Below are 20,359 nucleotides of genomic sequence, written 5' to 3' on the forward strand. Positions count from 1 at the left end.
GAGGGCCAGCCTGGGCTGTACAGCAAGTACAAACCAAGGTGTTACCTCAAAACAAACAAACAATGGAACAACCACCATAAAATACCAAAATACACTAAAATAAAAGCACATTTTCAAATCCTGGCTCGGTATTCCGAACTCCCCCACTTAAATCCACAGCATCGAGAGAAGAGGATGACGACACAGCAGTGGGGTGAGAAGGACTGACGAGAGCAGGTTACCCTTCAATGGTGACAGAACAACTCTGACTCGGATACTATGAGATGATAGAGCAGGTTAACCCATTGGTAAATGAAGTTTTGACAGGATGAGAATAATCCAAACTACACATGAAGAGACAGGAGAGCTACCGCAGGGAAAACATGAGCCTTACATAGGTCAGTATGTTCAAGTAAGCCAGTATTTCTTGAGATGTTTAATTATGAATATAATCCTAAAACATCCCTCTGTGTATACATCTGAGATCAAAAGCCATAGAATTATAAAGAAAGCAAAGTTTTCTCAAAAGAGCAAGTATGTTAGGAAGAGGGAGATGGGGATAAGGAGGCGACAGAGACCCAGTGTTAGGCCATGAATGAATAATACTGCAAACAGCAGGGGTTAAGTTCTTCAGAGTGAAAAAGATGCTAGAGGAACATTTCAATACAGCAGAGGGGCCAAAGAAATGATTCCACAGCTAAGAGTCCTTGCTGCTCTAGCAGAGGCTGTAGGTTTGATTCGATTCCCAGCATCCACAAGGCCCCTTTTAACTGTAGTTCCAGTGGATCCTATACCCTCTGCTGGCTGCAATGAATTCTGCATGCGTGTCATACACTTCAAGGGCACTCACACCCACAGTGAACTGACATAAAAGAGGCAACTAAGTGAAGCATCAGAACTCAAGGAAAGATGTGTCGCCTGAACCAAAAGTGGTTTCTAAGTCTGGGTTAGCACTGGGGACTACAACTCCAACGTGCCACTGACTCTCTAGGTTTCTGGGCAGAACAGGGTTGGGGGTGTGTCACTGTAGTAAGCGTTAAGAGCTCAACAGTTAAAGCCTCCCAGCTTTGATGAGAAAGTTGAGCTCATGGATTACTGTCAAATGTACATCAAATTCAGTGCATATGAGAACAACTCCTTCACAGCTAACAGCTGAGCCACTCGACTGTATAACTACTGAGCTAGGCAGAGCTGAAGAACGAAATAAAAAGCTACATCTACAGCTCTAGCAAAGTCTGGTCATGAGGTGTCAGAAACAGGCCAGAGCACCCAAGTCCAAAATGTGAAAAGGCAGTAAGACTTCCACCCATCACGACAGGAGGCAGGTGAGGAATAGGCATAGAGAAACAACTAACTATCCAAATATGTGTCAGCAAAAGCAAGAGAAACAGTTAATTCAACCACGCATCTAGACAAGCCTGGGTGCACTGGAATGGCAGAGAGTGTATGTGTGGGTGGGTGGGTGAAGGAGTAACATCGACTAAGGTACAGAGACAGGGACATGTTTTATTACAGCGTGCTGGATACATCTAATAGTGTGCAGATATTATGCCAACACAATTTGACTCAAATTTTAGTTTATTTGCCTTGTTATAAGTACTTGCCTCTAAAACTTTCACTTCCGAGAAGGAAACAATAGCTGAGAGTCTGATCTTATTTTTTAACTGCAGTGTCACTGACTAGCTCGGCACATAATCCCCTCACCGAGCAATACAAACCTACTTGTTTTTTTTTTTTGGTTTTTTTGAGACAGGGTTTCTCTGTGTAGCCCTGGCTGTCCTCGATCTCACTCTGTAGACCAGGCTGGCCTCGAACTCAGAAATCCGCCTGCCTCTGCCTCCCAAGTGCTGGGATTAAAGGCGCGCCACCACTGCCCGGCACAAATCTACTTTAAAGAGAATCAGTGGAGAGGAAAGGGTTAACAGCCACGACTGTAACTATGAAAAGGATGGGGACAGCTGGTACAGCAAAGTTCTAGAGAAAAAGTAAAATCTATGAATATAGGAAATGGCCACTTGTATTTACAAGCTTCCTTTTTCCTCTGAATCCAATGAGGGGTGGGATGATTACAATTACAAATGGCACTTCACTCCCCAAGAGCTGGTACCTATTCAGCATATAATTTCAAGTTAGTTCACAAATGCACTCGTGAATACACTACTTAGTAAAGGTAAAGGGTCAGATAACAATACTGACCTTTAAAATTACAATGTCTTGTACATGAGAAACAGGACATTTTAATATCAAAGGTCAGAATCCCCTCCTGGGCCAGCCTGTAGCCCAGCAGCACCTGTGGCTGCTCTTCAGGGTTCATTACCTGCTTTTGAGAGGACGCCATTTCCTTTTGCTACGCCGACATAGACTAGAACATTGACAACATCAGAAGCTTCAATGTGAAGGTTTGTGGTTCCTATGTCATGATCCTTAGCAGCGGCAACACCTGTGTGGGAAACCAAGCCGTTTACTGCAGTGCACCTGATAATGCACAGGTATTATGCCCACACATCATAACAAATTAATTACAAGTCTGCTTTATTTGCCCACTTTTCCCTAAACACTAGCCCCCCAAACTATCAATGGAAATGGTGCATACAAAACAATTCAATAGAAATACATAGAAATGTTACAAGGAATTAGGAAGTATTACTTAAGTATACTAGTTGCCAATTCCTATAATATTACTTGATACTGAAAAGTGTTTCAATAGCATTATTTAAGAACAGGTTTAGTAATAAGTAAACTCACTGGACAACTGGCTTTCGGGCTAAAGTCTGATATCCTCCCACAGAGTCTCAATTTAAAGAGAAATGTGAACATATACTTACCATAGGCACTACAAAGCCTGGGTCCTAGATCAGGGCGTACAAAGAACCCTGGCAAATGGGAGGCCAAGTTGAACTTCCCTTCTGGGTTGCAATATTCTGGCAATGGCAGACTTCTTAAAAAGTCTTCATATCTAAAGATAACAATACAATTTTTTAAAATATAGACTTGCATTTAAAATATTTGGAAGTACAAAATTCCATTTTTCTTTTTAGTTTCTGAGTTTGAGACAAGGGTTCTCCATGTAGCACTAGATATTCTGGAACTCATTCTGTAGACCAGGCTGGCCTTGAATTCAGAGATCTGCCTGGCTCTCACAAGGGCTAAGATTAAAGGTATACACCACCACTGACTGGTACAAAATTCTTAAGTTGTGAAGAACACTCTAATACTCTTTCCTTAAACTAGGCAACACTATTCTAGAATCCCTTAAGAGTCTAAACTGATGTACTGTACCAGAAGGGCATACAGTATACGAGCCACCACAACACCCAAACAAGACTTCCTCAGTACAAGGGCTTCACCTTGATGAGGCTACAGTCTAAATTCTGGTTTTTGCTTACTTATTTTTATTGAGGAGAAAACAAGACAAAACAAAAAGCAGAAACAAAGACAACTCTTTATGGTTATAGTAGTAGTTGCATTTGCGGGGAACAAGCCCAGCTTAACTTCCCATGACATACACACCTTGCTGGCATCATAGTCTTGAAGTCTTCTCCAGATGGGCAGTCTTTCAACTTTAACACTACTGTTTCTCCACCTTTGTTTTTCTGACGTTCTGTAAAGACAGAAGCTGGTTATTTACAATATAACTCAGGACTTTTTATTAGTGTTTGAGAAAGAATGTCAATGATTAAATTGTAGTACACAGATACTTTGTGGGCACTGGTTGGCCTTTTTCCCTCATGCATTCATGCAGAATTAACACATTTTAGATGTACTGTATGTGTATTTATGTGTGCGTGTGTAGATATACAAGGAAGTTTGAAGAGAACATTGGATCTCCTAGACCTGAAGTTACTTACAGGCAGCTGTGAGCTACCAAACTCAGGTCCTCTCCAAGAGCTGCTGAGCCATGTCTCCATCCCAAAGATTTGAATATGGGATACATGCATTAACTACTTTTAGTATCTAAAAGAAACTGCTCTTCAGAATTACTTACATTTCTTAATGGTCTTACATTTATACTTTTAAATTTTCAAAGTATTTAATATAAACTATATAATTTAATTTCCACAATTTTGGGGAGTTACAAAATTCCATTAGGGAATATGGTATAAGTTATGTTAAAAAAAATCAGGACTAGAGTTAGGATTATGAACCACTATTTTGTTTCTAAATTATTTTTTGTCTTTTATAGACAGGGTCTTAATTAGCTCAGCTGGCCTCAAATTCACTAAGTAGCCAAGGATGACCTAGGACTCTAGAACTTCTTGTCTCTTTCTTCTTAAGTAAGTTCGGAGATACAGTTGGATGTCACTACCCCCAGGTGTGTGCCTCTGTCTCGCTCTCCTGAATAACAATGTTAATATAGCTGCTTCCCAGGTGAAGAGTTGAAGTCACATTATCAAGGTATCATCTTAAGGTTACATGGGTGAGACAACAGTGAAAAACAACATACTTGACACTTCTTCAAAACCATCCCAGAACTCCTTAACGTTGGCATTGGAAACAATGCTGTCTTTGCAGTTGAGGAGATCAGCTTGGTGGTCTCCAAAATCCAGACTAATTGATTCTGCCTTCCACAAGCTAATGTTCATTTTCTTATGCACACCGGAAACCACTGCAGGCTTATGAATAAACACAAATAAATAATAGTTAAAAGGCGCCTAGACACTTCAAAGCCTAAGTGTACATGCAAGTGGATGGCATTGGTAAGTTTCAGCTCTACTGGCAAATTTGTAAATATAACAGAGGCTACATCAATAGCTCTGGCCCGGAAAGATGCTTGCATGTGAATGAGAACAATGGGAGGATGCCACGGCAGGAATGGGGACATGTATGTATGTACGTACGTACGTATGTATTTATTTGGTCTCTATTGCATTTTGACACAGGGTTTTGGCGATGTAGTCCCCCAACTTCAGTATTTTGATTGCAGAGATTTACACGTGCCACTATACCCAACAAAATGGTAGTTTTGTATGACAATTTCAGTGGACAGTACTTTTCAGAAAGTAAATGAATATTGCATTTATGGGTAACAGAAATATTTTGGAAGAATGCTTTATCCATAGGCAAATTTTCTATAGCTGCTGTATAAACTGTTTCTAACTAAGCAGTATTTGCAGTAATGCTGGGGAAAAAAGATCAAAACATAGTGGACACTGAATTTATGACACAAAAAACATTTTTTTTTTTAACCTCTAGAAGGGTCTGGATAACAACACTAGGAACAGGTCTGATGCCATACTTAAGCTTAATGATTGACTGTAAATCAGTCTTGCCTTTTACATCTCATGAATTCAAATTTTATAACACTATTTAAAAAATACCAGTAACTAAAGATTTACTACTTCTAAAAACTCTAATAAATTATATAAAAATACCTCTATGTTTAATTGTTCAACTGATAAATTATTCAGCTTTTACTCCAATAACGTAGTTCTACAGTATGGAGAAACTAAAAATCTGACTTATAAGACTCTCTAAAAGACATTAACTTTCTAAAACATTTAAAACTTCATCATTAAAGAAAAGCCTCAAATTAAAAATTTTAATTACAAAAGACTTCTTAAAGATTCACCCCATCACTCTGATCTATACAATGAGTTCCAGGCCAGCTGGGGCTACATAGTGAGACCGTCTTAGAATAAAACAAAGGGCTGCAGAGATGGCTCAGCAGTTAACAGCACTGGCTGCTCTTGCTGAAGAAGAGGGTTTGATTCCCAGCACTTACATAGTGGTTCACAAACATCTGTAACTCTAGCTTCAAGGGATCCAATGCCCTCTTCTGGCCTTCACAGGCACTAGCCATGCACGTGGGTCACAGACATACATGCAAGCAAAACACCCATACACACAAAATAATACGTTGAATATTCCATTAAATATTGTTTCCATCAGTTTATAACATGGTCAACTCAGGTTCAGTTATTAGGTAATTGCTGCTGGCAATTCACAAACTACAGTTCCTATATAAAAGTACTCCCAGTTAAGCCATTTACCAATCTGTAAAAAGACAGCTAAACGGTGTATTAAGATAATTCCAAGTAGAATTCTAAAGTTACTGTCACCATCCTAATGGAATATGCAGTACTTCCTAATCAGACTCTTCCCCTCTAGAATTAGTCTCTTGGAATATCTGGGAGGCTATCAATTATTTTAAAATTTCAATCATAGCTACTGACTGCAATGTATGTTAAAATTCCTAGATATTTAGGGAACCTTTCATCGTGAATACTTTAAGCTGTGAATTCCTTTACAATCTTCTAGGTTCTAGATTTCAGCAATGTGTTAACCCCTTCCTTGTTCAACTAGCAAAAGTTCAAAGAATAGCAAAATGTTCACTAAAATTAGAATCACTGTAGGAAAATGGATCTTGGTCGTGTTCACTAAGCCTCCTAATTGATCCTCAGTGTTTAACTGTACAGTATGGCTGGTGAAGTGGTCCGGCTAATAAAGGTGCTTATCCCAAGCCTGAGCACAATTCCTAAAATCTACAAGACGGAAGGAGAGAACTGACCATAAAAAGCTGTCCACCAACTTTCACTATACATGTGTGTAGACTACACAGAAACAAAAGCATACACATAGTACATAATGGATAATAAACAACAGTCTAGTAATTTTTTAAAGAGGAAGAAACAAATTAAGCAATATTAATATCCTGAGGCTGGTAATTAAGTCTGTTCATAATTTTTTTTATGAATATAAGTACTTGACATCAGAAGCACATATAAAGTATGAACTTTGATCATATGGAAAATCAATTTTATCTGGGCAGGAAGAAATAATCGAACTTTGAATTTAAGATATGATGAAATGAAGGTCAGGTGTGTGGTGGCACACACCTCTTATCCCAGCATTTTGGAGGCAAAGGCAGGCAGATTTCTATAGGATCAAGACTACCCTCGTCTACAAAGTGAGTTCTAGGACAGCCACAGCTACATAGAAGGACCCCGTCTCAAATCCCGAAAACTGAAAGAAGGATTTGATGAAGTCAGGGGGTTCATGCAGCAGAAAAGCGCATGCTTTAGTACTGCACAGACGTTGGTTTTACACAAAGCCTACTAAAGGTCAAAAACAAACAAAGCACAACAAAACTATTTTTAAAACTTCTCTAGCATTAAAAGGAAAAACATCTACATTTTCATCAGTTCAAGATAATTACTTTTAATATAAACATACTAGTAAAAGACTTGAAAGACAAATCAGAACAAGAAAAAAATGAATTTTGTAAATACATTACTAATGCACGACTACTCATTAAACTAAAACTATCTGACAAATACTCTACTTCCTGTAACATTACATGCATTGGACAAAATCGTAAATTCAGAAATAAGAATTTTGGTAATCTGTTATTCTGGGGCTTCTTCATTTCCCCAGAGGAGAAATTAACTTTTCTGTCTACTCCTCAGTTCATGGAGTATACCATACATACCTGTCCTTGTTTCCAAAACTCTTTGAAAAGCTTCCAATTATTACTGTTCTTGTAATCTTTAAGCCATAAAATATGCTGCTCACAGATCCAAGAATGTGGTATGTCACGGTAAAACTCATTGCTTTCATTTGTGGCAGAGTGTTGGCTTTCTTTAGGTTCTTCATTAGGCTCTGATTTTACATTGATCTTGGAGGTTTTATTTGGTGGAATTTTGTTTTCAACAACTGAAGCAATGATGTCATCAAGAATGTTAGGCATAGTTCGGCCACCTTTGCCACTCTATTAAGAAAACCAAACAACTTCTGAAAACCATGAGGACCCTAAGTTTGGTAATGCAACAAATCACCAGCTCTGAGGACTCAGGAGCACAGACAGCTACACGGGTGTGGACCTCCTACAAAGGGTGCAGGGATAAGAATTCTTTCTCTACACACTTTAAAAGCATCTATAACGTCATCTCCTTAGGAAATTACTCTGCTTCTTGCTTTTGATAATTAAAAAACCTTGCTTTGCAAGCACTCCATGGACACTCCCATATGGTTCTGATGCCTTCCCCACTACAAATCCAACATTCACATTATGAAAACTCATCTTAGAATTCTCTGCACTCACAGAACTTTCTCCAGCCTTCCATGTGAAAAAACACACAAAACTTTACTTTGAAGTCAGAAAGAGAATGAGAACAGGCCTAGTTTGCATCTGCATCTGTTTTGTTAAAGCTGTAGCTAACTATCAAATCTCTCTATAAATGTAAGGCCCAAGCTTAAAAGCAGAGGCTAGAAGTGCAGGCAGCTAAATGTTAGGGTGCTTGGACAGCATGCACAACAAACAAATCTAACACAGAGAAATTAGCTAGCACACTCACTGAGGCCCCCATTGAATACACTGGCGCAAAAGCAATGCCAGCATCTGTAGAGCCCACACGAAGCTTGCCAGCTGTTGTGGTCAGCAAATCACGTAGGGTTGAACCCTGTTCACTGTTCTGGGATGCTGGAGGTGATGTGCTGCCATTTGGTGAATCAGAGGCATCTTGTTCTCCATCGTCTTTAATTTCCTTTTCAAGAGTAAATTCTTTGTTTTCTGAAATAAAATTTAACAAAAATTATGCATATATTTAATACTGAAGTACAGAAACAGTAGGTTCCTTGCATTTTCTATTGAGGAATAGAAGAAACCTGCTGTAGCACTCATTTTACCTGACCACAAACTAGACGGGTTAAACCCCCTAAATGTACACAACTCTGGTCTTATTCAGAACCGCAGACTTGTTAGCTGTCTCTGTTGTCAATAAAAATGGTTGAATGCTAGCAGAAACTATAGTTAATTTATAGTATGGTGCTCTGACAGTTTTGCAAACCCCATTCATAAATAAGTATGTAACTACTTTGATATCAATCTTAGGAGGACTGGCTCCTAATAAAAGAGGACAAATATTTTCTTAATCCTAAGATATCACTGAAAAAAAGCAGAAAGCAAAGTAGTTTCCAGGCCATATGTAGTAACGACACTCCCACTGAAGCCCTTAGCATAGTTACCTTCTTTTTCCTCTCTGGATTTTTGCTCAGCAAGATCAGCTAGCCAGTGCAGCGGTGACTGGGACTCTGGAGGTGTCAACCTGCTGTCTGTACTTGCACTTCCAGGGCTGCTGCCACCATTAGTCTGAGATTTCTGAGGGGTGTTCTGCTGCTGAGAGTCAGGCAGGCATATAGAAGTTTTATTACTGTGATAAAGAACATTCTGTAGAACCTATAAGAGTAAGACACTTGAACTAACACTGTTTCCTCAATTATTCAAGGTTAAAAGCAGTCATAAGAAATTTACACAAGTAATATAGAAACACAAACTCAAGAGTAGTTTCCTCTCCCTGCCCCCCCCTTTTGACACAGTCCCACAGTATCTCAGACTAGCCAGTCTAGAAACTGAATTCACAGCAATCCTGCTCCAGCTTCCTAGTTGCTGTGACTAAAAGCATCTATCATGCTTGGTTATTACCTGAGTTTCAAACACCCAAAGCTAAGTCATGTAACTGTTGTGTTGTATGTGAATAGAGACTCTTCTACTTACTTGAGACACACCATTCATTGTAGGAAAATTTCCACCTTGTGAACTCTGTTTGTTCGCACAGTGACAACGGGATTTAATACCGTATTTTTCCCTAAGAATGTGCATGGCATCAAGAAGGTCTGTCAGCACTGTAAAACAAAACAGCAGTCAGTAGAGCTTAGCACCAGCGGTTATAAGCACACTCTCCGTGCTACATTTAAGGACCCGTGAGCAGGCAGAGTGCTTGGAGCCTTTGGAATTCTCCCCAGTCATTACTCAGTACTATCTATCACAGAATCACCAATGAAATCTATATTTACTTCCTTACTGCATAATTATTAAGGTATCAGAATACTTAAAACTTTTTTTGTCGAGAGCATCAGTACAACCCAAACTTCATCATTTTCCAATTTCTCTCTTTCAGTTTCTGTGCGGTTTTCTTCACTAAGTCTGGGGAGAAATATTTTTTTTCTCCACAATCTTTATTAAATTTAAGTGGTCTTATAATTTTGAACAAGATAATTCAATATTACTTAAACGGTACTTTTCCATTTTATTATGTACTTGTTTATTTGTTTGGGGAGGCAGGGCCCAGGGACACACATGAATACAAGTTATGAATGTTACCAACCGAGGTTGTCCTCAAACACATAAACCCCCGAGTGTGTCAACTGCTGAGGTCACAGCCACGAATCATTACACCTCGCCTCCACAAGTGTAAGTGCTCTTCAGATCCTGAGCGCTCAGGACCGCTAAGACACGGGAAGACTCACCAGAGCCAGGGATGATCTGAGTGGGCATCAGATGCTTATGGTCATGAGGCTGCCCTTTCACACACTTCATCCAAGCATACAATTCTTTATCTGTAAGACAATGTACCTTGTTTCAAGTTCATATTTTTATAAAAATGATGGTTGCATAGTTACATAAAATTGAAAACATAATTTTCTATTTTATTTTGTTCTGCTGTTAAAAAGTCAGAACAACAACAACAAAAAAATCTACCACCCAGTGAATCTTGATAAAAGCATTGATTAAGGCAGCGAAAAGGTCAGAGGGGCACTTTCTCTGCAGGGGTCACTTCTACCTTTTGTCTGATTCTCAACTGCAGACAATCTTCTTTAGCTTTTAGCTATTTTCTTTGTAGACCAGGTTGCACATTTGATTAGATTTCTTATAGTGATACAAGTTTAAGGGCAGCACTGCCTTCTTTTGCTACTGTTCAATGAATGCTGACACAAGGCTTGGGGTCAGCCCGTGTCTAACGTGTACGAGGCCAACATGCAAGGAAAACGCACAGACAGGTAAGATAGCACATGATACAGAGCCATTAGTAATTGCTCCTGTTGCTCTCAAACAAGGCTGCTACATGTACTGTACTGTGAGGCACAGCACAGGTACTCCATGTACCTCAGAGAACACTAGGACTCACTGACACAGGCAGCCACTTACACCATGGCTCCCAAGCACAACAACAATAAAACAATAAACATGTACAAAGCTCAAGCAGTTCAATGTAAACTCTACAGTTATTTCATGATAATCCTAAATGAAATTGATTTTTGATAAACTTCAAGTGCTACCTTTACAAGCTGGCTTTCATAAAGCTGAAAAGAAACCTGTAAATGTTGCTTGTCCTGCAGTCACTATGTAACATATGCACCACACCTATCCTCTCTGAGTTATATAAAAGCAATTCATGGAAAAGTCAAATGACGTAAAGGAAGGCACATGTTATATACTTGAAAGACTGATATGGTCTGTCATAAGCTGTTGTATAGTTCCCACAGAGTACTATGGAAGCTAATGGCAGAGCTATCTGAATTTATTATAAATATTACACCATGTTTAAAAGGTGAAGAAACCTTCATGTAGGACAAGGCTGTGGGGTGGGGGACAAACTATAGCAAAATAAAATCTGTTTCCAAAATCTGACAAAGGAAAACAAAAGGCCTACAGAACTAGAAATGAAATGTTACAATGTAACTACTTGTCTCAAAGACATCACAATGCATTGAAGGTATTAAATAGATTCTATACATAAAATGGGACCGAGTATGTGCCCTGCCTCTTAGCTGCAGCCCAGGACCCTAGGAAATTACTTAAATGCCAGATGAAATTCTTTTTTTTGTTTTTTTGTTTTTTTGTTTTTCGAGTCAGGGTTTCTCTGTGTAGCCCTGGCTGTCCTGGAACTCACTCTGTAGACCAGGCTGGCCTCGAACTCAGAGATCCGCCTGCCTCTGCCTTCCAAGTGCTGGGATTAAAGGCGTGCGCCACCACCGCCCGGCTACATATTTACTTTATATCCCAGGAAAAAAAAATCGGTGTAGATTTTCGGAAATACTTTTACATACTCAGATCTTATTGGTAGTAAGCATGTGTAAGAGCTGAGAGAGTGGGGTAATTCTACCAATGGAAAGACATGCGAGCTAAGACATGTCTCTTCTCCTAATATGCAAGCCAAGGATCCCTTCACTCCAGCCCAGCTTTATGCATAACTGGATATCACTATTGTAGCCACTTCTTAAACAGCCTTATATAGACTTTATACACACACACACACACACACACACACACACACACACACACAGAGAGAGAGAGAGAGAGAGAGAGAGAGAGAGAGAGAGATACAAACACAGGGCCTTGTTATATATCCCCTGAATGAATAACATTTTATGTGAAAAATTATACAAAAGTTTTCAATATCTGTAATAAAAATGTGTTCTTCAGTCTTTAAGATCCATGGTATAGCTGGGTGAGGTGACACTCCAGCACTTGGGAGGCAGAGACAAGCAGATCACTGAGTTTACAGAGTGAGTTCCAGGACAGACAGGGCTACACACAGAAACCCTGTCTTCAAAAACAGAAACAAAAAATAAAAAAACAAAAACAAAAGCAAAGAAAGAAGACAGACAAGACAACACTGCTTGCTTTGGCAGCACATAGAGTAAACTGGACCAATACAGAGATTAGCATAGTCTCTGTACAAGGATGACTCCAAAATTCATGAAGCATTCCTTTCAGACCTTAAAAGGACAATCCTTAACTTCATATGGGAAAACAAAAAACCCAGGTAACTAAAACAATCCTGCACAATAAAAGTACTTCAGAAGGTATCACCATCCCTGATTTCAAGCTGTACTGCAGAGCAATAGTGATAAAGACTACATGACATGGGTATAGGAACAGACAGGCTGATCAATGAACTTGATAAAATGAACACAAAGAAATCAGTTTTTCTCCATTATACAAACGATAACCAGCACAGAAAGAACCTAGGGAAACGACACCCTTCACATAGCCACAAATAAGCAAGTGAAAGATCTGTATGATAAGTTCAAGTCCCTGAAGAAAGAAATCAAAGAAGACCTCAGAAGATGGAAAGATCTCCCATGCTCATCAATCAACAGGATTAACATAGTGAAAATGGCCATCTTACCAAAAGTAATCTACAGATTCAATGCAATCCTCATCAAATTTCCAACACATTTTTTTGGAGAGGGAGGGGGACAGACCTTGAAAGAGCAATTCTCAACTTCATATGATAAAGCAAAAAACTCAGGATAGCCAAAACACTCTAGAACAATAATAGAATGTCAGGAGGAATCACCACCATTGATCTCAGGTTATACAACAGAGCAATATTGATAAAAACCACATGGTTTTGGTACAGAAACAGACAGGTTGATCAGTGGAATAGAATGAAAGACCCAGAAATAAACTTGAATACCTAGGACACTTTATACGAGTCCTAGGTAGAAGCCAAAACCATACAATGGAAAAAAAGATAGCACCTTCAACTAACAGTGGTCTAGGCTATCTGCTTGTAGAAGAATGCAAATAGATCCATATTTATTACCCTGCACAAAACTCAAGTCCAAATGGGCCAACTACCTCAACATAAAAACCAGATACACTAAACCTAACAAAATAAAAAGTGGGGAATAGCCTTGATTACGTTGGACAGGAGACAACTTCCTGAACAGAACAGGAATGGCTCAAGTTCTAAGATCAATTGCTAAATGGGACCTCATGAAACTCAAAAGCTTCTGTAAGGTAAAGGACACTGTCAATAGGACAAAACAGAAGCCTACAGATTGGGAAAGGATCTTCAACAATCCTACATCTGACAGAGAGAGCTAATATCCAAACTATATAAAGAACTCAGTAAGTTAGACACCAACAAACCAAATAACCCAATTTACAAAATGGGTACAGAGCTAAACAGAGAATTCTTAACAGAGGAATCTCAAATAGTCAAGAAACCAAAGAATGGATACATAAAATGTGGTACATCTACACAATGGAATACTACTCAGCTATTAAAAACAAGGACATCATGAATTTCACAAGCAAATGGATGGGCCGAGAAAAGATCATCCTGAATAAGGTAATACAGACTCCAAAGGACACACAGGGGTCAGGATCAGGTGTGGGGAAAAGCAGGTGAGATGGCCAGGAGAATGAAGGGAAATCAGAGGCTGGCGGGGATGGGCATCCCTAGGACTTGCCCGAGATCTGGGATGCGGGAGACTTTAGCGGAAACTCCTGGCAGTAGGAACATAGGACCTGTAACCAGGCAGGAACCCCAGTAGTGGGAAGGATACCGACACAAAATTCGCCTTAGCTACAAGAACCCAAAAGGCCTTGTCAGCCTCAGTGGGAGAGGATGGGCTTATTCCTGTAAAGACCTGATGAGCCAGGATGGGGTGATACCCTACCCTCTCACAACTGAAGGGGAAAGGGTGAATGGAGGACAGGCTTGGGGAGGGGGGAGTGAAGGGGGGGCTCAGTGATTGGGATATAAAGTGAATAAATAAATTAATGGGAAAACAAAATCCAAACAACCCCCCCAAACAAAAACAAAACAAAAACAAAAGATCTATGTGTAGTAATGGCAGTATATTCTTAACAATTTGTTTCAACATTATAGACTGACATGTAGAAGTACTCAATATAACTTAACATGAATGACTGTTGAATTAAGAGATTCTAGAAAGATACAGGAACTGTGAACTGGAGTCTGAAAGCACGAAGCCTCAACTAAATTTGAATTTGGTGACTTAAGAAATTCTGCCTCAGAGTGGATTCACTGCAGGTTGGCTGTTGGTGGATGGGGTTAAACCATGAAGATGGAGCTTCCTTCCAAATGCAGACACGTACAAAGCGAGCTGAGTGCTGCTGCTTACAACTGTTACTAATATCCTCAATGTCACGTACCTACAAGTAAGGAAAGGCATAAGCAATACAGGGTATCTCTACTCAGACTACGTGCCCACCTCTAGAACTCTTCCTCTCCTTGGCCTTGTAACAGTCCAAGCAAGCCACAAACCCACACTTGCGGCAGACCCAGTGGACATTGAACAGTGTGGCCTCGCATGCGTCACACATCTCCCGGACACCTCGTACCGCTCTTTTCCAGGCAATTTTGGCTGAAAAGGGAAGAAAGCAGAACTTTAAAGGCAAGCATGTTCTGTTTGGTCCATTTTTGGGTGAAATACAGCAGAATTAATTGACAATCAATGAAGAATGACCATACTGTCTTAATGTAAAACAGGAACAGATTCTTATTTATCTATGACATAGCTTCTCAATATGCAGCTGTCATATTATCAGGCGGGCCACAAGCTAACTGTCCTCCTGCCTCTACTCCCTGATTGTGGGGATTATGCTCCCAAAGCACATTTCTTGATAATGAGCACATCTCTTTGTAAGAATCCTAAGTAAACACTAAGATGGCTGGCTTGTATCCAAAGTAGGCTTTCTACTGTATATAGTACAAAGCAGGGTTTCTATCATGTGTAGTACAGCATAGTTAGTGGGGTCTATGGCCTCCCCACCGGCTAGCAAGCAGTCATAGCCATCTCTCTTCAGTTATGGTGCAGAAATATTTCCAATTATTCCCACAGATACACAGACAACCAGCCACTAATTTTAGGGAAGAAAAGGTAAAGAAAAGCTAACACTGAGAGCATCGGCCACGTCAGTACTTCCTGATGAGAAGAGCTGTGCATTTATATAAACAGAATCAATGAAGTTACTCGGTGAACAAAAGCACAAAGTAGTTAACTTTTCTGCTTTAGAAGCCTGATATTTGAGGACATTATCTGCAAAAAGGCAGTTAGACAAAATATAGACGATTCAAATATAAAAAAACTGGTGATGAATTATGTATATGCATATACACACACACACACACACACACACACACACACACACACACACACACACATACATACACACTCTGTATAACTTTCATGCAAAGAAATTTCATCATATGAAAAATATTACAATTTCATGAATAGTCCATTCAGCTTCAAAATGGAACATCTGAACCTCAATTCCATAATAGGTGGCATTATCACAGCTAAAATGCCAATAAAATGGGGTAAGATGAGGGACTTCCACATTAAACAATACAGAGAGAATTCTTTGAATGAAATTTGTAAAAAGCATGTTATATTAACTTCCTTACCATCCTTTTTCACCCAGGACAAAGCTGTTTTTTCAGATGTTACTAACTGACAGAACTTATCACCTATTATATCCAAGATATATTTAGAGGTTTCAACATCTATTTCATCATCTTCATAGTTTTCATGGGTCCATAAACTCATGGCTTCATCATCATATTGGTCAGGAGAAGAGAAACCATCTATTCTGACTACTCCATTCTTACTAAAAGACAATCTGAAACATTAAAACAGAAAACATTAGAAACTAAGATGAGAACTAGTTTTTATGCTCCCACATTATAGACATGTTGTAATTATAAACCATAAAAGAGGACAGTTTCTCACACACACTCAAGTTATTCATCGATTTCAAGGTCTCAGGCATTATCTAGTGACAGTGACAATCAGCACTGGTTTTAGGGTATTTCAAGAACCAAGGGTTGGGGATCTAAAGCTCACAGGTACAGCAATTAGCCAGCACGCACAAGCCTCTACTTCCAACCTTCAACAGAACAGCACCAATTACCTACTTTAAGTAACTACAATCACTGGTTAACTACTGGGAACGCTCTGCATGTGTAAGATGAGGGAGACAGAGTCAGTTCGTCTGGCCAATGTTAACAAAGCAATATTGTGATTTTTATTTTATTTTGCTTCTCTTCTTCTGTCAAAACTACTACCATGATTCCTGTGGAATTTCTTTCACACATGCACGAGCACCACTTCTTAACACTCAACTCCTTCCCAAGGTGGCCTCCCTTAGCTATAGACTCTCAAGTAAAAACAATGGATGGGTTTTGGGGTTGTTTGTTTTCTTTCTTTCCTTTTTTTTTTTTGAGATAGGGTCTCTCTACATAGCCCAGGCTCACACTCAGATCTGCCTCTGCTGACACATACGTTGAACTATAGCAAGAGAGTGTGCACTATGTCCCTGTCTCTTGAACCTTCATTAAGTACTCACTTTCAAATGAAAGCTCAGCTGTCATCCCACGAAAGGCCATAAACAGAGGCACCAAAGAGCACAGATGGGATTCAAGAACAATAATGGGGTCTAGAATGTGAGACTTAGAACTAGTTTCGCTGGTGGTGCTACCTAGCCTTTTTATTAAGTTTTTACATGTAAAGTACTTAACAATATTTATGTTAAATAGATTAATATCTAGATGATTTTTGTATTTTACTATAAATTTGCGAACTATGATGTGATATACTAGCTACAATGTTTAAGTATGACCATTCCTATGCTGTATAGCCAAGGTCATTTATCTGGATTCATAGACAACACTTTTTACTTAAGTAAATGTTAAACTGTTTTGGCAAACATGCATTTTTTTAAGAAATTTTAAAATTAAAGTGGGTATTTTCTTACAATTTTTAGGGAAAAATGCTAACACTTTCTGATCGAGGAAGAACGAATCTTTTCGAAGAAAGATTTGGGAACATGAGTAAATTGAGCCATAACTTGCAAAGACTGCGTGTCAGCCCCTGTCACAGCACAGCATGAATTAGTATCATTTAGACTATATCAGAACAAAGACATACTCCTGCATCAGGACAGGGGCTTCTCGGAATACTAGTAAAAGCTCCAATATTAAATAATCAGATCCTGCTACTTCTTGTATTTCGACTTACCTCCTGAAGTAGTAAAATCTACAAAACACTGGTGAGTGAGTTGATTCTTCTCCCTTTTTACTACGGATAAGTCTACATTCTCGGCACTTTTGTAAGTTGGGCCCTATCTCACAGCAAGAGTCATCCTGCAAAAACGATTCTCCAGTTTGCTTCAGCTTCTTGACTTTTCGCCAGTCTTTCAGCACTGACCGAGGAATGCCAGCTGTAAGTTAGAAGGAGCTCATTAATAGGATTGTGGTTACAGAAAGGATTAGTCTTTGGAATGAAATTCTGGTTGATGAATGAGACTAAACTCCAGGTCAATGATGGACAACTGCAAAGACTCCAGTCTCCTTTGTTTACCTGCTCATCCATTCTCATTAGACAGGAAAGGAGAGCACCGAGTCCTTCGGTGAAATGAAATCTTTAGACTGCATCTTCATAAGAGTATAACACCAAACATAAGAATCACTCACATTATGTACATATTTAGCTGAAACTAACTAAACTTGTTGCTAGGGATGGAGGCATATGCCTTTAATCCCAGCATGTGGGTAACTGAAATTCAAGAATGAGCACATGTTCAAGGCCAGCCTGGGTATTTAGTGAAACCGTCTCAAAAACCACTTCCACCACCAAAAACAATCATCATCTTTCTCTTATGACAAGAACATAGTATACAACATCAACATACTGACGGGGACACTATCTTTTACAAAATTAAAAGGGCTCTGAAGAAAGAGAGAAAAGGTCTACAATATTAATTATGGTGTTTTGTTGAAGGAAATGATTGAAAAGCAAATTCAAAGCAATCAACTGCTTCCTATTAGGAATGTCCATAAAGCTTAAGTGTTGTGAGACAATCTTTCAACATTGCAAACGCAGTGAGATACCTTCTCCAGTGTAAGGAAAAACAATCTCACAAATGGACTATGCTCTAAGATTTGCAGGCAAAAAGATAAATTCATTGACCATACTCAGTCCCACTGTTTCATCACGGTTCCTTAGCATGAACTAACTCTTGTTAGAAACAACATTAGCTAAAGTAACTAGTCAGCTGTGTACCAGGAGCAACCTGAAGGCCAAGAGAGTCAACGAAGCATACATATGCCTGTACTTCCACCTATAAGTATCTGAAAGGTATTCACTTAAGAACAAGCTTTGTAGCCACCAGCTGTATTTGTTTACCCTGTCTTTACCATCCATCACAGAGATTTGATATACAGCCCACTATTTGTAACTCAAAAATAAATATTTCCTATCCTTCTTTTCAAATCCTTTCCAATTGTATCAAAGACACATAGGTTCTGAAACCAAATATTTATTACCAAAACTGAGAGCAGAATTCCTATCTAGATTTCCCACTAATACCTACATATTGATAGTGTAAATAGTACACACCACCACCACCACCCTCTAATTTGAAATGTCTACTTTATTGATAATTTATCTAAGATGTATAGGTCGGAGAATAAAATACTGCTAATATAAATTAGCACTACTTCTTTTATATAGTTAAAACCTTTATGATTTACGTTTTGGTTAACAAATTCAAAACCAGCTACCCTAGGGAAGAGAACTCAGGAGGAAGACTCAAGCCACATAAATGGAAGACTCAAGCCACCCTGACTTCTCATATGCCAACACCATGAATGCTCTCAGGGATACAGAAATTAATTACAATGTAGGGGAGTCACTAGTGTATACAGCAACAAGTATATTGTAAACACTCTATTTTTTTTCACAATTTCAGCTCATAAGTAAAGTTATGTAAAAATTTAGGAAAGGCAGCCAATCTCTAATTAAAACAAAAGGTTGAAGATATGCCAAGTGACTAAATGAAGCAAAGTCTATTGTAGCTTCCTACGAAATGTGCTAAAAACATTCTGTATGTGTATATATAAGATATATTAATTATAAACTTATTCTAATTATTAATTTTTAATATGATCATAATTTTTAATTATGATCAGTTAATTATAAATAAGTTATATTAAATTTATACATGATACTATACGTAATTATATGAAATCTTCTAACAATGAAAAATAAATCATTCTTTAAGCTGACCACGACAAATGACAACTCCATTAAACAAAAGGGGAAAAAATTGTCAAATTTCATCTAAGAAACAATCAGAATTTAAAATTCTTTAACTTGTGAAAGCATCCTGTGCTAAGTTATTTTTCTGGATGAGCCAGAAGCAAATCAACTCTACCCTTAATAATAAATATAGTTTTCAAACAAATCACGTTTAAAGTCCTAGTCTGAAACTAAGTATGTGTTACCGAGTAAGGAGACTTACGGGCTGGTGAGATGGCTCAGAGGTTAAGAGCACTGACTGCTCTTCTAGAGGTCATGAGTTCAAATCCCAGCAACCACATGGTGGTTCACAACCATCTGCAATGAGATCTGATGCCCTCATATGGGTGTCTGGAGACAGCTACAGAATACTTACGTATAATAAATAAATAAATAATCTAACCAAAAAAAAAAAGATGACTGAGACGTACTAAGCAACGGACCCTGGAGTGAGTGGTGAGCACTCATTCTGGCCACTACCTCAGAGTCTCAACTTGGAAACATACATATTCAGTACTGATATGAAGAGAAAAAAATAGAAATATAACATGCCACTTAAAATAATTTTATGAATTTGAATATCCAACATCAAAAGAAATATATAGACTAAAACAATTTCTGACCACTAAGCTTCCTGTGAATATGGTTGGGGCAATAATGAGAAAGAAAAAGCAACACTGCTATTCCAAGTCTATTTGCTGGCAGTCCCTCTGCCTTCTGGCTGTACTTGCCCCGCAGTCAGTCAGTCAGTCAGTCAGTC

The 20,359-nt window shown here is 38.8% G+C and overlaps 1 protein-coding gene and 1 pseudogene across 11 annotated transcripts in view; one reads left to right on the top strand and one right to left on the bottom strand.

Annotated features, from left to right (window-relative positions):
- Jmjd1c (jumonji domain containing 1C) overlaps nt 1-20,359 on the bottom strand; it is a 140,450-nt gene that overhangs the window by 10,248 nt on the left and 109,843 nt on the right. For 9 of the 11 annotated variants that reach the window (XM_028780264.1, XM_028780268.1, XM_028780270.1 and 6 more), the window contains 12 exons: nt 17,539-17,740; nt 15,927-16,141; nt 14,731-14,883; nt 10,225-10,314; nt 9,473-9,600; nt 8,944-9,154; nt 8,274-8,488; nt 7,409-7,687; nt 4,424-4,592; nt 3,490-3,580; nt 2,805-2,935; nt 2,297-2,419 (listed from right to left, as the gene is read on the bottom strand). In XM_028780264.1, the coding sequence (XP_028636097.1) occupies nt 2,297-2,419; nt 2,805-2,935; nt 3,490-3,580; nt 4,424-4,592; nt 7,409-7,687; nt 8,274-8,488; nt 8,944-9,154; nt 9,473-9,600; nt 10,225-10,314; nt 14,731-14,883; nt 15,927-16,141; nt 17,539-17,740 (2,007 nt within the window). The remainder of the gene's footprint in view (nt 1-2,296; nt 2,420-2,804; nt 2,936-3,489; nt 3,581-4,423; nt 4,593-7,408; nt 7,688-8,273; nt 8,489-8,943; nt 9,155-9,472; nt 9,601-10,224; nt 10,315-14,730; nt 14,884-15,926; nt 16,142-17,538; nt 17,741-20,359) is intronic. The other 2 variants (XM_028780266.1, XM_028780265.1) reach the window with 2 other exon arrangements.
- LOC114631898 lies at nt 12,376-12,473 on the top strand (annotated as a pseudogene).

Source organism: Grammomys surdaster, unplaced genomic scaffold (assembly GCF_004785775.1).
Source record: "Grammomys surdaster isolate TR1022 unplaced genomic scaffold, NIH_TR_1.0 367, whole genome shotgun sequence".
Classification (NCBI taxonomy): Eukaryota; Metazoa; Chordata; class Mammalia; order Rodentia; family Muridae; genus Grammomys; species Grammomys surdaster.